The sequence below is a fragment of the Schistocerca gregaria genome, chromosome 10, assembly GCF_023897955.1.
Source record: "Schistocerca gregaria isolate iqSchGreg1 chromosome 10, iqSchGreg1.2, whole genome shotgun sequence".
Lineage (NCBI taxonomy): Eukaryota > Metazoa > Arthropoda > Insecta > Orthoptera > Acrididae > Schistocerca > Schistocerca gregaria.
This window is the reverse complement of record NC_064929.1, coordinates 193892393-193915318: the sequence shown is the minus strand read 5'-3', so window position 1 is coordinate 193915318 and position 22926 is coordinate 193892393. Positions and strand designations below refer to the sequence as shown.

General features: G+C 39.3%; 1 protein-coding gene across 3 annotated transcripts in view; it reads left to right on the top strand.

Annotated features, from left to right (window-relative positions):
* Window positions 1-22926, top strand: part of LOC126293408 (calcium-binding mitochondrial carrier protein Aralar1) — a 693372-nt gene that overhangs the window by 573436 nt on the left and 97010 nt on the right. For all 3 annotated transcript variants that reach the window (XM_049986624.1, XM_049986628.1, XM_049986625.1), the window contains 4 exons: window positions 10839-10895; window positions 13264-13406; window positions 16034-16149; window positions 20295-20434. In XM_049986624.1, the coding sequence (XP_049842581.1) occupies window positions 10839-10895; window positions 13264-13406; window positions 16034-16149; window positions 20295-20434 (456 nt within the window). The remainder of the gene's footprint in view (window positions 1-10838; window positions 10896-13263; window positions 13407-16033; window positions 16150-20294; window positions 20435-22926) is intronic.

Below are 22926 nucleotides of genomic sequence, written 5' to 3'. Positions count from 1 at the left end.
AGAGAATAGAAGCTTTCGAAATGTGGTGCTACAGAAGAATGCTGAAGATTAGATGGGTAGATCACATAACTAATGAGGAAGTATTGAATAGGATTGTGGAGAAGAGAAGTTTGTGGCACAACTTGACCATAAGAAGGGATCGGTTGGTAGGACATGTTCTGAGGCATCAAGTGATCACCAATTTAGTATTGGAGGGCAGCGTGGAGGGTAAAAATCGTAGAGGGAGACCAAGAGATGAATACACTAAGCAGATTCAGAAGGATGTAGGTTGCAGTAGGTACTGGGAGATGAAGAAACTTGCACAGGATAGAGTAGCATGGAGAGCTGCATCAAACCAGTCTCAGGACTGAAGACAACAACAACAACAACCCGTTCCTTTCACGTATGGATCGCGGGAAGAATGAATGTTTGTATGCCTCTGTGTGGACTGTAATCTTACCCTCAGGATCCCTATGTGAGAGATACGTAGGGAGTTTTGATATATTTATAATTTAAAGCTTGTTTTTGAAACTCCGTTAGTAGACTTTATCGGCATGGTTCATGTCTATCTTCAAGAATCCACCAGTTCGGTTTCTTTAGTATCTGTGTGACACTTTCCCACGGATGAAACAAATGGCTCATATGGCTCTGAGCACTATGGGACTTAACATCTGTTGTCATCAGTCCCCTAGAACTTAGAACTACTGAAACCTAACTAACCTAAGAACATCACACACATCCATGCACGAGGCAGGATTCGAACCTGCGACCGTAGCAGCAGCGCGGTTCCGGTCTGAAGCGCCTAGAACTGCACGGCCACAACGGCCGGCCGGATGAAACAAACCTAATGTTATGCCACTCTTCGATCAGAACCTCTTCTAACTCCTGTAGTGACGAGGGAGGCGGAAATCTGTTCCGGAGTCTGCGCTCCAATACCTGCCACAACGGTTTGATAATGTTAAAGTGCGGGGATTGTGCTGGCCAGGAAAGATACTTCAGTTCAGCTGCATGCTCATACCACCTTTGCCGGCCGAGGTGGCCGAGCGGTTCTAGGCGCTACAGACTGGAACCACGCAACCGCTAAGTTTGCAGGTTCGAATCCTGCCCCGGGCATGATTGTTATTGTTATGTCCTTGGGTTAGTTTGGTTTAAGTAGTTCTAGGGACTGATGATCTCAGAAGTTAAGTCCCATAGTGCTAAGAGCCATTTGAACCATACCACGATTTTGCTGTCCTGGCTGTGTCTATTATCGTCCTGAAATATGATATAATTGTTCCCCGACAACATTTGAATCATGAGGTGCACCTGATCCCTTAAAATGTCCCCATATTCGTTGGCTGTAACACAGCCCTTGAGAGTAATGATGGGACCAGCTGAATACCACTATATAGCTGTCCACCCCATTACACTTCCACCTCCAAGCTTACCTGTTGAAATCAAGCAATCAGGATTGTAGGCTTCTTTTAGCGTTCTCCAGATGTAAACGCAGCCCGAAGTTGGAAAGAACGAAAGTGTTGACTCGTCGGACCATATGGCATGTTTCCACTGATCAGCCGTCCAGGAATTATGCTCCTTTGCGTTGGTTGTCCTCAAAATAGCTCTAAGCACTATGGGACTAAACATCTGAGATATCAGTGCCCTAGACTCAGAACTACTTAAACCTAACTAACCTACGGACATCCCACACATCCGTACCCGAGGCAGGATTCGAACCTGCGACTGTAGCAGCCGCGAGGATTCCTACTGAAGCGCCTAGAACTACTCGAGTCACCGCGGCCGGCAGGTTGTCCTCACTAATGGTTTCGGTATAGCAGCTCGTCCACGAATATTCGCTTTATGGAGTTCTCGGCGGACAGTGTCGATGCCGGCCGGTGTGGCCGTGCGGTTCTAGGCGCTTCAGTCTGGAACCGCGTGACCGCTACGGTCGTAGGTTCGAATCCTGCCTCGGGCTTGGATGTGTGTGACGTCCTTAGGTTAGTTAGGTTTAAGTAGTTCTAAGTTCTAGGAGACTGATGACCACAGATGTTGAGTCCCATGGTGCTCCGATCCATTTGAACCATTTTTGAACAGTGTCGATAGATAATGGGCCTCGAAGATGGCTACTGAGCTCTGGAGTCACTTTAGATACCGTAGTTTTGTGTTGTCTTGACACAATTCGTGTTAGCGTACGCCTTTCAGTCATTTAGTTTTGATTTGCGTCCATTATTACGTTTACACGACGATGTCTTTCCATGTTTTGTGTAGGCTGTCATGACTGTTGAAACAGTTGCTCTTGAAACATTCAATAAGTTGGCTGTCTTTGTTACTGATGCTGCAGCTAATCGGGCCTCCACAATCTACCCTCTTTTGATGTCTATTAAGTCTTTCATTGCGCGTCTATCTGGACCTCTGAATGCAATATAAAGTGTGCACTACTCGTAAACATCTTGCACTGATGTCTGAACGCGCACAGTCCAACGCGACACGCGCTTTACCTGAGAAGTTGACCATCACCTGTTTGTTATCCATCACTATTTACGACAGTCTGCCAACGCTGGGGGTGCTTTTCGATTCCGTGGGAGCCATGCTCGGAGGGCATTTTCATCCGGAAAGGAAGTTCTTCTAAGGTTGCTCGACAAAGAGAGGAGAAGGAGAAAATCTGAGGACGCAAGATCAAATGAGTGCGGAATGACTTTCCAACCCAACTCCTGTGCAATAATTTTTGTCATTCTAGCAGAACACAGGTCGGCGTCATCTTGGAGTACCATCTCTTCACGCAGTCTTCCTGGTCCTTGTTCTCGGATTGCAAGACATCTCAGTTGTTGACAATAAATGTCAGCAGTGATGGCTATACCTCGGGGAAGCATTTCGTAGCGCACCACTCCGTAGCTGTTCCACCAGATGCATAACACAACTTTTGTGGATGCGCGCCGGTCTTTGTACGGGGCTTTGTTTGGGCTCAATCATTTTCTTCTTTTCCATATGTTAAAGACACCATTTCTTGAAACAGGAACTATACAGGATATTAATGGTCTGTGTTATTCACGAGCCGACTGATGACGAGCAAGCAGAGATGCACATATACCCACCTGCCAATTTTTGGCTTGCCTTAGAGCATCCATGATAATCTACGCGTTTTTTGAACCTGCCCCATTGCATGCAAATGGCGCGCGATGGTGGAATGGTCACATTTTTCAGTTATTGTGTACACTGATGTTGAGCATTGTGGATTAACGTGTTTAAACGATCTTCATCAAACACCGAAGGTCTTTCTAGCGTGAGGGGCAACTTAATGCTAAAACGATCCTACTTAAAACGCGAAAACCATTGCTATCGCGCTCTGTTCAGTGGCATTATCCGCATACACGGCGTAAATGTTTCTGGCCGCCTCCGTTGCTGTCACCCCTTTATTGGACTCAAACAGAAGAGTATGTCGCAAATGTTCTGATTTTTCTATTTTCTGGCGTCCACAGGTCCACTCACAATCTTCAAGTGACAAAACGACAATATGCAAAACTCATAGTACAAACAACTTGAAGTAAAAAAAAAGACAATCGATAAATAAACCCATAGCAGTCTGAATACCAACATGCCAAACAAAAACGCTACGTACTTGCGCACCAACCCAGTAAATCAGGTATCGAGTCAACCCATGAAGTTCCATTTCCTTTCTTCCTCCACTTCTGGGTCCTTCACCTTTTCTTGTCAGGCAGTATTTTTCATGTGTGTGTTTTGTAATACCAACACACCTAACGAAAAGGATCGTTTTGTGAAACGAGCTGCAATAAATCGCAAAATTAGCTAAGGCCGGTATTAAACATCAAATTTCTTTGTCAAAGATTTGATCAAATATTCTGTCAAATATATTTGACAAAGATCTTTGACGTAGCGCTAGAAAGGGTGTTACACTGTCATCAAATTTTTCGTCAAAACCCCAATTGCATTGTGTGCACATACGGAAAAGAAGTGGGGGGGGGGATGGAACCAAACATACGAGGTAGACAGTCTTAAACTCCTGGTATTACAACTTGATAATAAATCCAGTTGGGAGGAGCACACCACAGAACTGCAGAAACGCCTTAACAGATCCGATTTGCAATTCGAGTGTTAGCAGACTAGCAGACCTAGGCAACATAAAAATGAAAAAGCTTCATTCCATATCATATGGTATAATATTTTGGGGTGAATCTTCAAGTCAAATAAAAGTTTTCAGAGTCCAAAAGCGTGTAATACGTATTATTTGTGGAGTACCTTCACTGACGTCCTGCAGAAACCTTTTCAAAGAGCTGTGTATACTAACTACTGCCTCAGTATATTCACCCCTTAATGAAATTTGTCCTAAATAATATATCTCTTTTTCCAACAAACAACTCAGTTCACACATACAATACCAGGAACAAAAATTATCTGCCAAGAACTTAAAAGCACTTACTTTAGTTCAAAAAGGGGTCCACTACTCAGGAACACTCATCTTCAAGAATTTGCCAGCACACACAAATTTAGTTACAAATAAAGATCAGTTTAAAAGGAGCCTAAAAGACTTACTAGTGGCCAACTGCTTCTACTCCATTCACGAAATTTTTAATAGAAACAAATGATGTATTTATTCATACTATTATTATTGTTATTTCAGCTTTTAAAAAAAATTGACATGTTCCGCATCCACGAGGATCTCCTGCACACGGATGTATGGAACGAAAAACTAATCTAGTCTGGTTGAACTATATCAATTACTTAAGAATGGATGAGCATACATTTCTGTATGTGCTCAGTGAAGTGTATCCTCATATCACAAAGCACAGTATTCACTTAAGAACTGCAACATCTCCAGAAGACAGGCACATTGTAACACTCCGATTCCTTGCTACAGGAGAGGGTCTCGTCTCCAAACTTCTTAATCTATTTTTGTATTCAGGGTGCCTCACGTTGTAAAGCGCCTCATCAGCTTCATACATCTCTATTAATGTTGTAGTTCCCAGAATGAGATTTTCACTCTGCAGCGGAGTGTGCGCTGATATGAAACTTCCTGGCAGATTAAAACTGTGTGCCCGACCGAGACTCGAACTCGGGACCTTTGCCTTTCGCGGGCAAGTGCTCTACCATCTGAGCTACCGAAGCACGACTCACGCCCGGTACTCAGGTCCCGAGTTCGAGTCTCGGTCGGGCACACAGTTTTAATCTGCCAGGAAGTTTCATATCAGCGCACACTCCGCTGCAGAGTGAAAATCTCATTCTGGAAACATCCCCCAGGCTGTGGCTAAGCCATGTCTCCGCAATATCCTTTCTTTCAGGAGTGCTAGTTCTGCATATATCGCAGGAGAGCTTCTGTAAAGTTTGGAAGGTAGGAGACGGATACTGGCAGAAGTAAAGCTGTGAGTACCGGGCGTGAGTCGTGCTTCGGTAGCTCAGATGGTAGAGCACTTGCCCGCGAAAGGCAAAGGTCCCGAGTTCGAGTCTCGGTCGGGCATACAGTTTTAATCTGCCAGGAAGTTTCAATGTTGTAGTTGTCGGCACACAGCAATTGTATTTACCGGCAATATTTATTAAAACACTACAGACGACAGAAAGCTGCAGCGATGCTAGCGCTTCATGTGGTAACATGTCACATTGCAGTGAACAGAAGACAAGCGATTTCTTTGATCAAATCTACAGCGAGGCCCTAGATTTGATCAAATATTGGACGACATTTGACAAAGTTCCTATTACACCATCAAATATTGATAGTGTAATGCCGGCCTAAATAAGGAAGATAAAGATTTTTATTTATTTATTTTGAATTTAGATAGGTATTCGTGCACAAAATGTTGGCTGCGGTATGGGCATAAGAGATTTAATAGTCTGACTATTGTATCAGATGTTGCTAGCGTGTATTTATGTATGCCCGTTATGCTGGGATCTCTGTGACGTCACAGTGTGTGTGTGTGTGTGTGTGTGTGTCATCTTTTCTCTTTGCCTTCTGTGCGAAAGCGAGAAGGTTCACAGACACGCCGCTATGTGGCGCTGTAGCTGTGCCGCATTCAGAGCCTTCTAAACATACGCCGTCTGTATTAAATTGTCAGATGTTCTCTTCCTATAGCATTTCTCCCTTCTACGTTAAAATAACAATCATGTTTTTACATCTTAAGGAAACCGGATGTTATATTTCCCCTCCACGAATGTGATTAAATGCAGTGACTTACCATATGTGCTTATCGCTCATATTTCTTGCACATTTCCCTTTTTTTTTTCCTGTCCTTTTGTTTGTAGTCCCTTCAACCTCTTGTCACATGGCATATGCAATACGGTATTCGACTGGAAAATTTACTTGTTTAGTGAGAGTAGTATTCTGCAAATGTCGTCTGTGTATGCCGGTACTTCTTTAGACAAATGGTAACCAATTTTCACTTCAGGTGCAAAATAATAAAGTGAGAAAAATTACACAATACGCCTGTCTTCCACGTTTAAAGCGTCTACAAATTGTCTGTGTTCACTGTCAGATAATAATTTGCACTAGTTTATCTACTATTATATATTTGATATGAGAGTTTTACCTCCTTGTCTGACATTTCTCTAAAGCCTACTAAAGGACGGTTCACGAAAGTAGCCTAAGCAGTATTAATATGTCCCGCATCGAGTAATTTTGCTTTCTATGAGCGGAAGTCATTCGCACTCATCTTCGAAGACAAATATGGAATGAATGCAGTGCTAATGTACTAGCATAGTATAGAAGGTCTATAGTATAGTAATTCATTTGTCTAAGAATCACCGTAGAGTCATACAGGCTTTGTCAGGTTAAAGCAAGGAAAAAGGAAAAACATGTAATATAGATATACTTCTGTTTAACGGGGAGATGCCTTAGTTATTGCTTAGTGCCGATAAGACGAAGTCATATAGAAAAAGAAGCAGCTATCCAGTCACCGCTAATTACCTTCGGGTGCTGTTGCCAGGCGGGGCGTGATCTTATTGATTTGCTGCTTCGCTATACACTTCCCATATTTAGGAGTGTCATGATTGCTTTCCAGCGACTACGATCAACAGAAATGAACTGTCAATTGAATAGCCTAGTTGCAAACGCGGCTAAGTCAGTTTTAAAAGATTTTTGGGAAAAGCCGAAAAACGTAGCCTTGCTCTCACAGCAATATTACAACGGTGGTTAATGTCTCAAAAAAAAAAAAAGGAAAAAAGACAACGACCAAATCATAAGTGTCTCTATAATCCTACATTAACTCCTTATTAGAATTTTTATGTAAAAATTTGTACTTAGCCGGTTTTGCAACCGAGAGGCCAGTTTGCCGCTTCTGCAACCGCATCGGCGGCCATGATGGAATGCAGTCGGTTGCAAAGCCGGCCGAAAAATTAATTCCGGTGTTTATCTGGCTATATCTGTAAGAATGGTAGACTACAGTGGCATACTAAAGTAATGCGAAAGGATGAAAATTAAACGAACAAAGTGCCGAAATACTGTTTTATTTTAAATATTTAAAAAGACTGACATCATTACATAAAAAACTAAACATGAACTACTTCAATGTACAATATTAATATTACACTGATTTAATCACTGAATTCAGTTTTAACACCTGTCATGAAAGAGAGAAATCTTTGGAAACAAATCTTAGGAAAATTAAATATTGCGAAGAAACGATCACAAGGTAAAATAAAGTATACAGCGTTTAAGCTATGTTCGGGGAATCGTCGTCATCTAAAAGCTCAAAATAAAGTCCTTCGTCCTCGCCGTTTTGACATTCGTCTGTTTCCACGATCTTCTGTTGCTCAAAAACATCAGTGTAGAATTTTAATCAGTGGGACACCTTTTGGAATCTCCTGCAGAGGAGTTTCTTTCGTGATACGTTTGCCTCTTTTAAGAAAAGATTTCTGCTCTCCACTTTCAAAATTGAAGAATGCTTCTCCTCACATAATTTTCTGTGTGCTGTCTTCATGATGTTAATTCTCTTCGACTTTTGGAACTGGAGGTGCTAGGATCCAGGAGCTTTGATGACATCAGTGGCGATCTTCTTCCAGTCTCTCACTTTGTAGTTATCCGACTCCAAATGCACCACTGGGGAGAATTTCTCCAGTATGCCGACGTATACTGCAGGGTTTTCGATTATGTTCAATTTTGAAAATTTTCTCCCCATGTTTGCAAGAACTCTATCAGGGGGTATAAAGGAATGACCGACGATCGGGAACCACACTTCAACGCTCTCTATGTGTGCTGGAGCTGCGTACATGAACCATCACATCAACATCCCTATCGTTGTATTCTTGTTTTGCTCATCGCATCCACCCGAAAAGAGCCGTAGTTTGGTGACAACATGCAAGTGGGTGTTAAGCAGTTGATGATGAAGAGGTGAAGCAATCTGATTCGACCCCGACCCCTCCGCAAATTCGGTCTCGAGCCAAACATATGAGGTCACTTTGTCTTTCGTCTGACTGCTCGTAGAGGAACCTCGGCAAACCGTGAAATTATATAAGTACATCTGTCTGAAATAATAAGCCCCCTGATCAGGGACTTCTGGGAGGCTAAATTTTTCTGGCAGTCATAACTTAAAAAATTAGTTGACCTTCGATGTCTTCCTTCAGTCTTTCGTTAAAACATTGCCCCTACCTTTGTTAGCTGCAAGTTGATTTTCCAAATTTTTCCTTTCCATTGGCCGATTTTCCAAGGAAATCATGCTTTGTAGGGACGAGCATTTAGAGCATGTGTCAATATAAGGTGCTCCGAAGCCAATATTAAAATTATTGCAGAATATTGTCCGGTGGTAGTGATACTCAACGTCCAAATCAGGATGTTTGTACAGAACATTTCCCACATTATTTTTACATTTAATTCACTGGGCAAATATTGGCGATATAGCACTTTTCCTCTAGAATAGTGACTTTCCATCGGCTTGAATTGTTCAATGTGTCTGACAACTGCATTTCTCCTATCTTCGTACAACTTCGTTCTTCTGTCATCTCCTCTTCTTTCAGTGGTTGCAGGCGAGGAATTGTTCAGTAGCCTATACCCTGACAAATTTTGTTCGTAAAATTTTTGATGGGTGCGTCTTACGTCCTGCACAGTGAGTTCTTTATGTTTCAGCCTTCCGGCAGAATGTTTACAGTTTGGTATCTGTGGAAACCCTTTCAGGTTAGTATCTACAGATAAATGAAAATAAAAACCAACTGATAGTAGTTCCAGAAGAGGTTAGACAGTGTTGCTAGGCCATTTATTCCAACAACATTAAACCTGTAATGAATATTTGGACATTAGTGCAAGCAGTGGTCTTATCTCTTCCTTTTTGTCAACATTTCGTCTCCATTGCTGAACAAAATATGGTTCAAATGGGAACTACTTAAACCTAACTAACCTAAGGACATCACACACATCCATGCCCGAGGCAGGATTCGAACCTGCGACCGTAGCGGTCGCGCGGTTCCAGACAAGCGCCTAGAGCCACTCGGTCACACAGACCGGCATTGCTGAACATTCCGTCTTCTCTTCTTAGAAGTAAAGTTTCTCGTGGCATCTTCCCTTTCAGCTCTATTGTCGTCGGGTACTTCAATAGTAGAAATTTCCTCTTCATTATCCTTGTCCATTTCGAACTGTGCTACAATAAAACTTACTACAAAGCCGTTTTAAAATACACAGTTGAACAAGTGTGCTGGTAGGTCTTTTTATCATGTAACTACAATGTAGCAATGGAAGCAGAAACATACGAGAACCTACCCAATACTTCCAGCCCAAACATTTTAGTCACATGTAGCTAAAATTCGGAACTTTTTAAAACTGTTACGTGTGACTAGACGAGATGTCCGGTTCTGCAACCGTACCCTTTGCCGGCGGCCAGTATCACGTTAAGACTCTGCCTCTTTTGCAACCTAACGCATAGAAAACATAGCCGCCTTTGCACCCGCACACGATTTTCGCACCTCATTTGAAAATGCTTTGAACCGTTTTTGAAGCCTGATCGATACATTGTTGCATACACAGTGAAAACCTGTACAAGAAAGTGCCTCAAGCTCAATTTTTGATTTTTGTTCACATAGCCGCTTTTGCAACTATGCTACACAATTATACCCTACCAAAAATGTGGTAAATCGTGTAACGATGTTAATTTCTGTTTTTCCAGATCTTAGAAATGGGAAGTATAAACGAAGTTTATAGGAAGAACCGTAAACTTCATAAATCGGTTCACAACAACTTTGTTTTAGTCCTTACGACATATTGATAACACCTAGTCCTAATAACTAGTCCTAATAACAATGACTGAATTGTTCCACAAACAGTATCTTTGAGTTGGTCGGTGTATTGTACAGGTGATAGTATTTATTCGTTCTAAGTGCGGTTTTTAAAGCAAGTTCTCACAATCGTTCGGGTAAAGGTACACCACGTAAGACAGACAAGGTCCATTCGCAGTTTTTCGGGTGGGTGTATGTGATTTGAAAGAGTATTAAAGTACGTGCTACTTGCGGCGCAGCCCAGTACCATTACTGTGTGTAATCTTTGCTCCAGTGAATTTTGAAAATTACAGGTGGAACGACGTTTAAAACTGAATGCCAGATAACACAGACTGGGAAGTATATTTAGAAGAGGCATGTATTATTTGTAATTTTTTTGCTAATGTTTTTAGAGTTACCTGTACCATCTAAATTTGAAGAATAAAATTCACGAATAATAACATGCACTGTTTGTTCGATAACGGTGTTTCCTTTCTGTTTACTCGAACGCAGATTTTGTGAATCGCTTGTCCGTGTTTCGGAAAACTGTATGTTGTGAAGTAGAAGCGGCAAGTTAACTAAATTACTTTCTTGCGATGCCGCTATTGTTGTTGTTTTCGGTTTGTGCTTAAAGTTCTTCAACGTACTGTGCCCAGGGATCCGAGAGTTGACTGATAATTTTCTCTTTTGTTTTCTTTCAGACTGCTGGATTCCTGAAAAGAGCCAGGACTGAAAAATTATTAGAAATATTCAATAAGGTAAGTTCTCAAAAATTTTCTGGTAATAAGTTTGTCTGCTTTCCTATCCTCGGTAGTTCATTTACCAAAAATAAGCCCTTAAAAAAAAAATCCTGCCTATATACACTCCATTTGAAACACATGGGAAAGTGTGACACTAAGGAAAATAAAAAGCAGCGAGTGGTATGTGATTGAAAAGGAAAAGCTGCCCATTACACTTTACATGGCCACAATCTCTCATTTTGATCCTGGACACTTCCTTAGAAAGCAGATTAAAATACTTTGTAAGAAACAAAAGTTTTTGGAATCACGAAGGAAATAATTTTTATAATGTATGTTATTGAAACATCCACTTTCAAGTACAGGTAAAATCATTTGACCTTTGAAAGTTACAAAAGAGCTGACGGATAAAGAATAAAAAAATGGCGAGAGTACTCATTTTTCATTTTGGGGACTGGGATGTTTTTAAAAAAAGGTAGCAACTAATGATGCTACAGCACATCACAGTATGTCAGAAACAACAGATGAATCTGATAACTTTCTGCAAAACTTCTGTGGCTTCCTTTAGAAAAGTTTAAAATATTAGACATTTCGCTCTTGTATTTCCTGCTGCTAGCGGTGGTGAAAGGGAACATGTACAACTAACAGATGTGTACTGTTTGAACATTATGAAAACTTTGTTAGTTTTTTACGTCTTACTCAGTATAATATGGACATAGAGGAGGAGTGTTCAGATTTGTCAAAATAAGAATGAGCAAATCAGCTAAAACTGCGAAATGAAATACAACTGCTTCACAATGGTGACAGTCAAATTTCTTAAAGCAGCCATCAAACTGATGATAGTAGCCTATGCCATGATCCCTTGTGACTTTATTGTAGACAATATGTCCTTGTCGCCTAGTTCTAGTTAAATCAACAAAGTGTCTGCACTTTAGCCATAGGCCTACGTAATTTTTCTAATGCAATGTTAAGTGTATTTAACTTAGTGTTAAAATTTCATTTTTATCAGAGAAGTTTTTAAAATAAGGCCCTATGCTCTTATGATAATGACTATATATTTAAATAGTTGTGGTAAAGAAATTGGTGGAAATAACTCTTTATCATCTTCTTCCTCCCAGAGGTGACACAGTTAACACTGGTCATTACTGTGAAACAATTTGGAAATTGTCACAAGTAGTATATCACTGTGTGGTGGAAATCGTTTGATTTCCAAAAATCCAAGTGTGTATCATCCAGCCTACTGCTGCTAATAGCTTCTCCAGAGTTGATGGCTGCCATTTGTTCATTAAATGATATGCATTTTGTTATTAGCAAGTGAAGACATTGAATTTCATAGACCCCATTTGCAAGATTCCCCCACATCCTGAAATCTTGTCTCAACTTTGTCCTTGATGCACAAGTTTAATGTAGTGTGGGCTCCATTTCCTCACCTTATGCAATTGAAATGTTCATTCTCCTTCAACTGACGGTTCCAGATGGGTTTGTTGTAGTCATGTGTTTTTCCTTTTTCAGGTCAAGAGGAATGTAATATACTAATCTTCGGCTTTGATCAGTGACATAATGTTAATGGCTGTTGTGACATCATCTTTTGGTGCATATTTTGACAGTTTGGTTGAGAGTGGTGAAGCCAACAAATGTGAAATAAAAAAACTGGTTGTAATGACTGGACCAATATGTAGTTCAGCCTGTCTGAAAAACCTCCAGTCATATGACACTATAATCACAATGTTGTTTATGATGTTTGTCACATGTTTCTTAAGTCACTTGTCAAAACTGACAACTGATGTAAAATATTCCTTTCTATCACCTCTTCCTTTCTTTGGACTATAACTAACCTCTGATACCGACCTAATGCCATTAGTTATCAAAATTTTTACTTGGACATTTGTGTGAAACAGTGGTAACATGCAAGATAAGAGAAGGAACAACAAGAATGAAAGATCAAAAGGGAATTCAGTCCCCTTTTTTTTCTTTCTCTTGTTTTGTTAAATTGTGGCTTCCACATGACCAAATAATCAATGCAAGTAACATACTGTTAAGTATGTCAGAGAAGTATTATTCATCAGACATTGTGTACTGGCACATAATTCTAATCTATTTAATATGATCAAAGGAAGGTGGGCAATGATTGGGATTTGCCCTTGCATTTGGGACTATTAGTTTTTCTGTAGTGTCAATAAATTGGTGAAGGATAGATATTCCTGAAAAGAACAGGGCCAATTCCTTCAATTCCTTTTGCCATCCCTGTCCAAACACTACTACTCCATCTTTAAGGACCTCACCGTTGAAAGGATGTTAAAACTTAATGTTTCTTCATTTCTTTGTTTCATGTAAGTAATGGTATTGTATTAAATTAGGCCTACCAAAATTTTCTATATCTTTTTTACAGTATGCGTCTAAAGAGATCGATGGTGAGAAGTTTATGACAGCAACAGATTTTGTTCAGAAATATCTTGGCCTCTTTACGGATCAGAATTACAATGAAGAATCAGTTAAGCTCTTGGCTGGAATTGTTGACACTAGCAAAGATGGGTAAGTTTGCAGCTTGTACTGGAAGCCAATTTCTGTCAAAATTTACCAGAATATTGTCTGATTCATTACTTGTTCACAAGTTTTTGCAAATGTTGGAATTCTTTTATAACTGAGACTCCTTTAGTAAAGTTTTCTAATTAGTCCTCTGATATTTATTTGGATTTGGTCAGCACTTGAATTGCTGGAATATGACGCAAGTAAATTTTGTTTACAAAATATACAGTATTCAAAGTAAATAGTATTTACATGGTCCATAAAGTAAAAATAGTTTGTGAGATTCCATTGTTAGAAAGAAAACTTCTGATGTTCTAATAAATAAATTAGGTGTTGGAACCAAATGAAAAAATATGGTACAGCATGTTTATAGTACTTCAGAGATTTTAGTGAATTTAAGGCTTAGTATTAGAAATATTTGAAGTATATTAAATAATTGCATTGCCCTAATAAGATGTATAGAATTCATGACAACTTCCAAACTGCAAGAGTAAAATCAACTACATTTTGATTCTAACAAAGTACTAATTATTACTCTTGAGAGAAATAAGTTTCTTTAACTTGAGTTGCAATAGTTCAGATACATATTGTCCTGAATCAGGACCTGTCAATGTAACTGACGTGAAAAAGCTATTACCTAGCAAATGAGAGTGTGGCTGTTGTATGCATAAGTGAAGCATTGTGTAGGTGATGTTGGATTAGTTGAGATCCCGTTATATACCGGTAGTACTCATTTTGTAGAGTTAACAGCTCACGACATCAAAATACAGAGTAGGAAAAAATACATTTACATTGTAAATATGGGCACATCTGAGAGGAGATTTCTTCATAAGTTCTGGGATGATGTCATAATATTATAGTTTGTATATGTAAATTATAGTTTGATTAAAATTACTTGATACTTGACACTTCATGCATTGGAGCTGGTTTCCTCCAATCCCAGTGCACGTCACGCCGTTGCCAAACTGCCACAGCAGTTGGTCAGTTCACTTCCAATTCTGTGTCCAGTATTCTTTCTTGATATGTTTGGATCACGAACCATGGATTTCGTATTTCATCATACATGAGGACCACATCACAAACAAAACACACACATCCCAATGTGAATGAAATACTCTTGTTTCATACACAGCACCAACCAAACACTACTGGATATTTTAGCACAAGGCACAATTCAGTGTTACATCTGGTTTTCACAATCGCAGGGATTGGCTTAAATTAGAAAAGCTTTGTGTGAAATTTCATCATTGCAACTGAGTGATTACAGGCAAAGATTTAACACAAGTCACATGGTGTTGTAATTAATGCAATGGTTAGAATATTAACCTGCCATGCCGAATATAGTAGTTTTGAATCTCGTCAAATAAGTGAAATTTTTTTACTTCTAAATCTCATCAAAAGATTTGATTATCATTTTTATGCAATTAATTGGTTTAAATGCATTTTATTTCTAAATCTTTGCCATATCATTGTCACCATCATATTGGCCTTTTTATTGCTTTTATTTTTCTGCTTATCATTCTTTTTTCGTCTGGAATCTGCGTGTGTCTTCTATCTGCCTGTGCCAATGAGGACTGCTCATCAGCTGGTAAATGGTTGCTTGTGTAGCCAATAAGAGGACAGTTTCAAACAAGAAATTACATTTGCTTTCAGCACTGAAATTGGGCTTATTCTGTCTTGATGTAGCTCATAGAGGCTAGCTTTAATACCCATGGGCAATGCATTGACGGTTTTAGTTCTGTCGCAGATTGTTGACCACTGGTTTCTTGGATACATTACACATTATGTGGTTGTGGTTAGCTTAGGACCCAAGTTTAAATTCAGAGCTACATAATGTATCTCCTGTGCAGTTCAGTCATCGGTCACGTAAAATCAGCTGTCGACATAGCATCTCGCATTTCTGACGTACCTTGCGGTGGCCATTTCTGATGTTGCTCTGCTTTACACTTTAACAGCAGTTGTGAAGTGACTTGTTGTGTTTGTGTGTTACCTATAATTGAGCGGTAGCCAGTGGCCAATGTGGCAAGACTGTAGCCACAATTGACAGACGTCAGCTATCTGGTAATTTTATATGGACTATAGGTTATGATGATTATCATCACATGGTTTAATTACATGTACAGTCAAGATTGCTGAACACAATATTAAAAAAAATACTAGTTACTGACAGCATAAATATAATTTGTCAGTTGAATGCTCAGTATTTTAAATATGACTACTTACTTTTATTTTCCTACATTTTAAGATGACATCCTCCTATCTGTTTGGGGGCACTTGGAACTGTCTGCTGTGAGTGTTTCTAATGAATACTTTTTTTTTTTACAATAATCTTCTTAAATTGCAGTGCAGTGTTTTACAAAGAGTATAGTTGTATCATTTGCAAAGATAATAAATTTACACTCTGTTTAAGAACAGAAAAGAACGCAGTATGGTGGGCAGGGTAGGAGAGGGAGTCAGTTACAACATATGAAACTAAAACAGTTGGCCTTATACAGAAAGGCATTTATGATTGCTCCAAAAGTATTCATGTTCTAAATACAGTACTGTCTGCATAAATAATTGTGGCATTTATGATTTGGAGAAGTGTTGCCTATCGTTTGAACACAACTGTATGGTCTTTCTTTGGTCGACAGCTTTATCTCGTTCCCAGAATTCCAAGCATTTGAAGGCTTGCTGTGTGTACCGGATGCACTCTACAAGACAGCTTTCCAGCTCTTTGACACCAATGGAAATGGAATGGTTACTTTTGGTGAGTATTCTTCTTTGTGAATGTCATTCAATCTTCTGCAGTAATTTTGCTGTTGCATTTTATAAGTGAGAGTGTTGGAAAAGGAAGAAGCAGAATTTATAAGTAGTTTTTTAAGACTAAGTATTAATTTTTCTTTTTGGAGTCCGTAAGTGGCCACACACACACACACACACACACACACACACACACACACACACACACACACACACACACACACGCTTTCTCTCTCTCTCTCTCTCTCTCTCTCTCTCTCTCTCTCTCTCTCTCTCTGTGTGTGTGTGTGTGTGTGTGTGTGTGTGTGTGTGTGTGTGTGTGTGTGTTTCGTTTTAATTCACGTAAGTCAGCAGTACTGAGTTGGGCTGTCTTGGCATTAGTGGGATCCAACGGATAGTTAGTTTTTCAGGCAATTATGTCCCACAGAGGCAGACCTTCATGCTTCCTCAAATATTCATATGGTCACACACACTCAAAAAAAGTACAAATATATTTGCAAGGTGCACCAAATCAGCAACATTTTTTTGTTAGGACTGAATTCTTTGGTCCATACACAAACATCATAAACCGAGATTTGGAAAAAGTTTTGATAACCATGTAGATGATCACCTTTAAATTGTCACCACCGCATAATGTCCTGTTCGTACCAAATAACTTACATAGTGCAACTTAACAAATAATAGATTTAAAAATAGTGTTTTGTATGCTGTACTGTTGTTAGAGATACTATCTGCAGTGGGACTAAAAAAATGAAAAAAGCCAGATGCATATAAAACATTCAGGTTAGAATAGAACTAATAAGAAACTCAGATTGTAAATCTTGAACTCTCGATTAAAAAAATATTTATTCTTTCAGAGAGGGGAGAAAGAAACAGTTATATGAAACTAGTGTTGTGGTATGAGGGGAAACTAGTGTTGTTGTGGTATGAGGAATAACAATAACAATAACACACTGTTGATGTTTATACACCTTACTGTTGGGGTAACCCTGTAAAACGTACTCTCATGGATTAAAATCTGGTGCATGTGCAGGCTGTGCAAAGTCACTGTACTGGGAGGTGAAGATTTCCATCAAAATAGTAATAGAATTTCTAGCAGTATGGGCTGTGACACCATCCTGCTGAAATGACACTAGACCCAAATCCATTTATTGAATTTATGGTTCAAAAAATTCTTGGCTCATGTTGGCATACTGTTTGGAGCAGAAGGTAACAGTGTGGTCATACTCCTCATAAAAATAAAGGCATGCTCTACTGATTACACACCAAGCTGACATTTTTAATTGTGTAAAATGCTCTCGTGAATGGTCTTAGGGTTCTCACAACTCCAAGAAAGCATATTCTCCATGTTAACACATCCAGATCTGCACTACAACAAAAGACTGGTGTGGAAAAAATAGGTTGCAATGACAAAAATTTGCATTGTTCAGTTCAACTGAGCCATGTTTGTAACTGACAGTTACACTAACAGAAACTGCCATTACTGCTGCATCATTAGAGCCTATCCCTACTCTTACAGCAGCAGCTTAAGGGACTTAACTGCTAAGGTCATCAGTCCCTAAGCTTACACACCACTTAACCTAAATTATCCTAAGGACAAACACACACACCCATGCCCGAGGGAGGACTCGAACCTCCGCCGGGACCCTTTGTTCACAACATAGTGTTGAAAGTAGGAGTATTTCCCTGCCCTGTCCTGCCCTGCCCTACCCTACCCTGCAGACATGGTACACACACACACATACATGTACACAGGTCCACGTGCACACCAGCACAAGTCACGCACCCTGGCTGGCGGCCAGATACAATGCTCATGTGTGAGTGATTATGGCAGTTATGGACGACAAGAAACACGGTACGTACGTAGTATAGGTAGAGTGGTATATTTATAATGAAATATAATACATATTGCGCCGCATTGGAAAATAGAGTAACAGACATTAGTAACTTTTATGTTTGACACAGGACAACTCCAAACATAAAGGCCGATACCGGACTCTCAGTAAGGAATATGTTTCCTCTGGCACTAATGCGCATTTTGCACCTGTTATTCATGCTGACTACCAAACTGTTGAGGAGTCTTTATTTATTTATTTCGTGTTCCATAGATCCATAAGGGAACATATATTTGGATATAGAACGAGTCAAGGTTTTTACAGATTATTGTTTTGTGCACAGATACATTGATCTTATCATTAGATTAAAGAAACTGTGAAGTTTAGCGTATACCCTTACATATTAGTTGAGATACAGGACATCTGAAAGAATATATAGTCATACATAAATTTGGATATTGTTCTTAAGTTGTACAGGCGTCATATACAGACATACATAAATTTGGGTATTGTATTAAGTTACACTGGACTTACAGAGTATGATTAATAAATTGTAGAGGTCACACCGTAAGGTTTAAGCAATAACAAGAGATTCTATGCATTTTTGCTACAAAATTCATCAATACTGTAACAAGATTAATCTGAAAGGAACTGCTTCAGATTTTCTTTAAACTTTGGCATGTTTCCAACCAGTTCTTTAATGTGTAGTGGTAGAGCATTAAAAATCTTGGTCCCACTCTATAAAACCCCCTTCTGGACCATGCTTTTCATTTTTAGCTCGTAATGGATATCCAGTTTCCTTCGGGTGTTATAACTGTCACCACAATATTTTGAATAAGTTGCTATTTTTTGAAACAAAGCACTTTAGGGAAAAAATATATTGGGCAGGTGTTGTAAGGATTTGTAGAGCTCTAAACAGATCTCTGCACGAGTGCCTAGGATGTACTCCACACACAATTCTTACTGCTCGCTTCTGTGCATGGAACACTTTTTTTTTCTATTGGTTAATTTACCCAAGATATTATACCATAGGCTGCAAGTTGCTGAAAATAGCCAAAATATGCAGTTTTTATTGTGCTCATTTCCCTAGTGTCTGAAATTATTCTTAAGACAAACGTTGCTGAGCTTAGCCTTTTGCACAGATCTTGAATATGGTGTGGGGATGTTGTCCCATCCCTCTCTCATGGGAGTTTTCAGTTCTTGCACAGTTTGGAAGTGGGTGTTAGTTGACACACACATCTGCCAAGAGCATCCCAGGCATGCTTTATACAGCTTAGGTCTGGGAAATAAGTAGGTTCAATGTCATCACTTTGTGTCGGACATGTCCAAGGTCACGAGTGGGTGTGAATTGTCTTCCATAAACAGAAAGCCGGGACCTACCACATCTTTAAACAGACGGACATGATCCAGAGTAATATCCCGCCAATGCTCTTGTGCTGTAACAGCATCTCATACAAACATATGCAGCAGTGTTTGGCCATTGTGCATAATGCCTGCCCACACCATGACATGTAGACCATACCAATGATGTTTGTGAATACTCTGTGGTGTGTAACAGGTTCCCCTCTCCATCCACACTAATTGGTGGCCAGAATCACTTGCTACATCAAAGCGGCATTTGTCAGAGAATATCACACTGGACTGTTGCTGATACCGAATCGACATGCTCCCGACACCAAGAACTCTTTCTTGTCGATGGCACAGTTGAAGTGCGAGGCATTTAACAGGCTGAGTATACAAACCAGCCTGATTTAATCATCGCAAAGTAGTTTTGGCAGACACACATGTACCACTATCTATTGGAAGGTCTGTAACGATCTGCCCAGGAGTGGGCCGTCTGTTCCATTTCGCCACTAGGGTAACGTATCAATCCTCTTGTGATGTGGCCATCTATCTACAACCACCAGCATGCTTTTGCTTAGCATTTCCACCCCTCTACATTCCTTTTACAGTCATTGGTTGCTTGTTCTTAGCAGTTGGCAGTTGTTCCTTAGCAAGTGTCACTTGTTGCTTAGCAACTGTCAAGCTGTGGTCTTTCCTTAATGCATCTCGTGCCCACAAGTGATATTCATCTTGCAGTAGGCAGTTTTGGTTTTTCTGTGTATGTTGTTTTGATTTTTCAGTGTGTGTTGCCTTTTTTCTAATAAAAATTTTTCATTTGCTTTTGGAAGGTACACTGCCTGAATAGTTTGTTAGAAAAACTATTTGTTCTGTTCTGTCTTTGTACAAAGCACAGCAATATCACAAGACTGGTTTTTTTTTTTAAGTGGCTTGTAGTACATAGTAAACGCTCAGATATTTGCATTGCTGTTTGCAGATGAGTTCGTTGAGGTGATGAAAAAGACAGTGCTGCTCCAGAAGCTGCCATTCAACATGGATGGTGACTTTGTGAAACTATACTTCGGAAAGGATAAGAAGAGGCTTGTCAGTTATACTGAGTTCAGCCAGTTCTTGCATGTAAGTATAATTTTTGCATTCATCATTTTCATTACTGTGGTATTGGAAATTTTTTTTGTGACTCATTTGCTTTTACTGATAGCATTATTTGTCTGTGGACTCTCACTGACAATCTTCAGGCGTCAGTATTAAGTGTGACATACATTTTTAGACATGAGAAACTCGTGCACAACAATTCTTATCTGCTGCAATAATTTATAGTAACTCATTAATACTGAAGATGTATTTCGCTCATGCAAGAGTATCTATAAGAGCTTAGAAACTACAGTGCTTTACTAGGCATGGTTCTAATGGTCAGAGGAAGGCAACAGCATACCGCATCCATTGGACACTGACTCACCCAGGCAGTTGCATGGGGACTGGCAGATTGATATAGACTCCAGACCTTGGTGCAACTTGGTAATTTCCATATTAGCAAAACATTGTTAGAGATGAAAGAGGCAGTAAGGGAGACAAAAAATTCCCAGTTCCGACTGGGATGAAACACCACACCAGTGGATTTGTAGTTTGACATTTAGCCCCTGTGCTATCAAGCCACACAGGAAAAAAATAAAATTGTAAGGGGAAGGGAATAGTCTATAAACAGTATGAGTGCATCAGCAATGGAATGAATGGGTACAATTAAAATATCATGGTAAGAACCATATTGACAAGTTCACTTTCAAAGTGACCCATTAAGTGTTCTCTGGAACTTGAACAAATTACTTTATGCAGTGAGGAACAGAAAGAAATCCATGTGGTAAATTCAGAAAAAATATGAACAAATCAACAATGCAAATAAACTATTAGTGTATAATTTGTCTGCAGATTTTATTGTGCATAGTTTTATTTGCAAGTTACGTTGTTAAAAGGTAGTGTTGTAAAATGATTACCTCCACAGTGCTCATATACTTCCAGCAATGGAATTGGATCCTGTGTCTACATTGGTCACATTTTCTCAGGTATGATAGACTTCTACTCTTGTAACTTTTCTTAATACACATTTCAGACACCAATAAGTTGCTTGGGAATCAAAGAAAGCTTCAAGAACTGACAACCAGTGGTTGTCTCGTCTTGGAAGGCAGAACATGTGTGAAACCTTTTGTGCCTACTACACAGTATATTACATGTTTGGATGCACTTTCAAATTGGCAGTTGGCTGAAAATGAACTGTGCATTGTAGTGGGAGACCCCTGAATTGAAGACAGGAGCAAGAAAGAATGAAACACAAATAATCTTACAAAGACCAGTAGTCCATTGATGATGGTGTAGATCACACCAAAGTACTGCATATTTTGCCTGCAGTTCAGTTCAGACACTTTAAAGTGATGTGCCTGCTTTTGGAGAACGGTGCTGTAGTTAAATAAGGACATGTTTCCCCAGAGATTTCATGTGAAATTTTTATTTGCTGTTGGCCAATTCAACCTCATGGTCATAATCAGCCATTTGCCTATTAACACAAAATGGACAAACATGATCGAACACATGATTTATATTTAAAGATTAATTTTAGTTACAAAGTCTCAAGTAATATATTGTAAATAACATTAAAAATGTATTACTTATGTGGAAGTGGCCATATCTTTTCTATTTGTTGACTTTATGTGAAGTCAAAAAATAAAATCAGCAACATGTTTTAATGTTATTATCAATGTATTACTTGAAACTTTGTAACTAGGATTTCTTTGTTGTTGGTAGCTCTCCATGCTACTCCATCCTGTGGAAGTTTCTTCATCTCTGAATAACTACTGCAACTTATACCCTTCTGAATCTGCACTGTTTCCATCTCTTGGTCTGTTTCTATCATTTTTACACTCCACACTTTGTCCTAATATTAAACTGGTGACCCTTTGATATCTTGGCATGTGTTCTGTCAACTGATCTGTTCTTCTAGTCAGGTTCTGCCATAAGTTTCTGTTTTCTCCCCAACTCTCCTACCCCTCATTGGTTATGTGATGTACCATCTGATCTTCAGCATTCTCCTGTAGCATGACATTTCAAAAGCTTCTATTTTCTTCTTACTAAACTGTTTGTTGTCCATATTTTGCTTCAGTACTATTCTTCTATACTGTATTATACATCTTACAAATACTTCCAGAAAAAGACTTTCTAACACTTAAATCTGTATTTGATGTTAACAAAGTCCTGTCCTTCAGAAATTCTTTTTTTGCCATTGCCGTTCTACATTTTATATTCTCTCTATTTCAACCGTCATTAGTTATTTTGCTGCCCAAGTAGCAGATTTCATCTACTACTTCAAGTGTCTTGTTTGCTAATCTAATATCCGCCTTTCAAGGCACTGTCCATTCTGTTCACCTGCTCTTCCAAGTCCTTTGCTGTCTCTGACAGAATTACAATGTCTTTGGCAAACTTCAAAGTTTCCATTTCTTATTCCTGGATTTTCTTTTGTTTTCTTTACTGCTTGCTCAATGTATAGATTGAATAACATCAAGGGTAGGCTGCAACCCTGTCTTTATTTCCTTCTCAACCACTGCTTCCCCTTAATGCCCCTC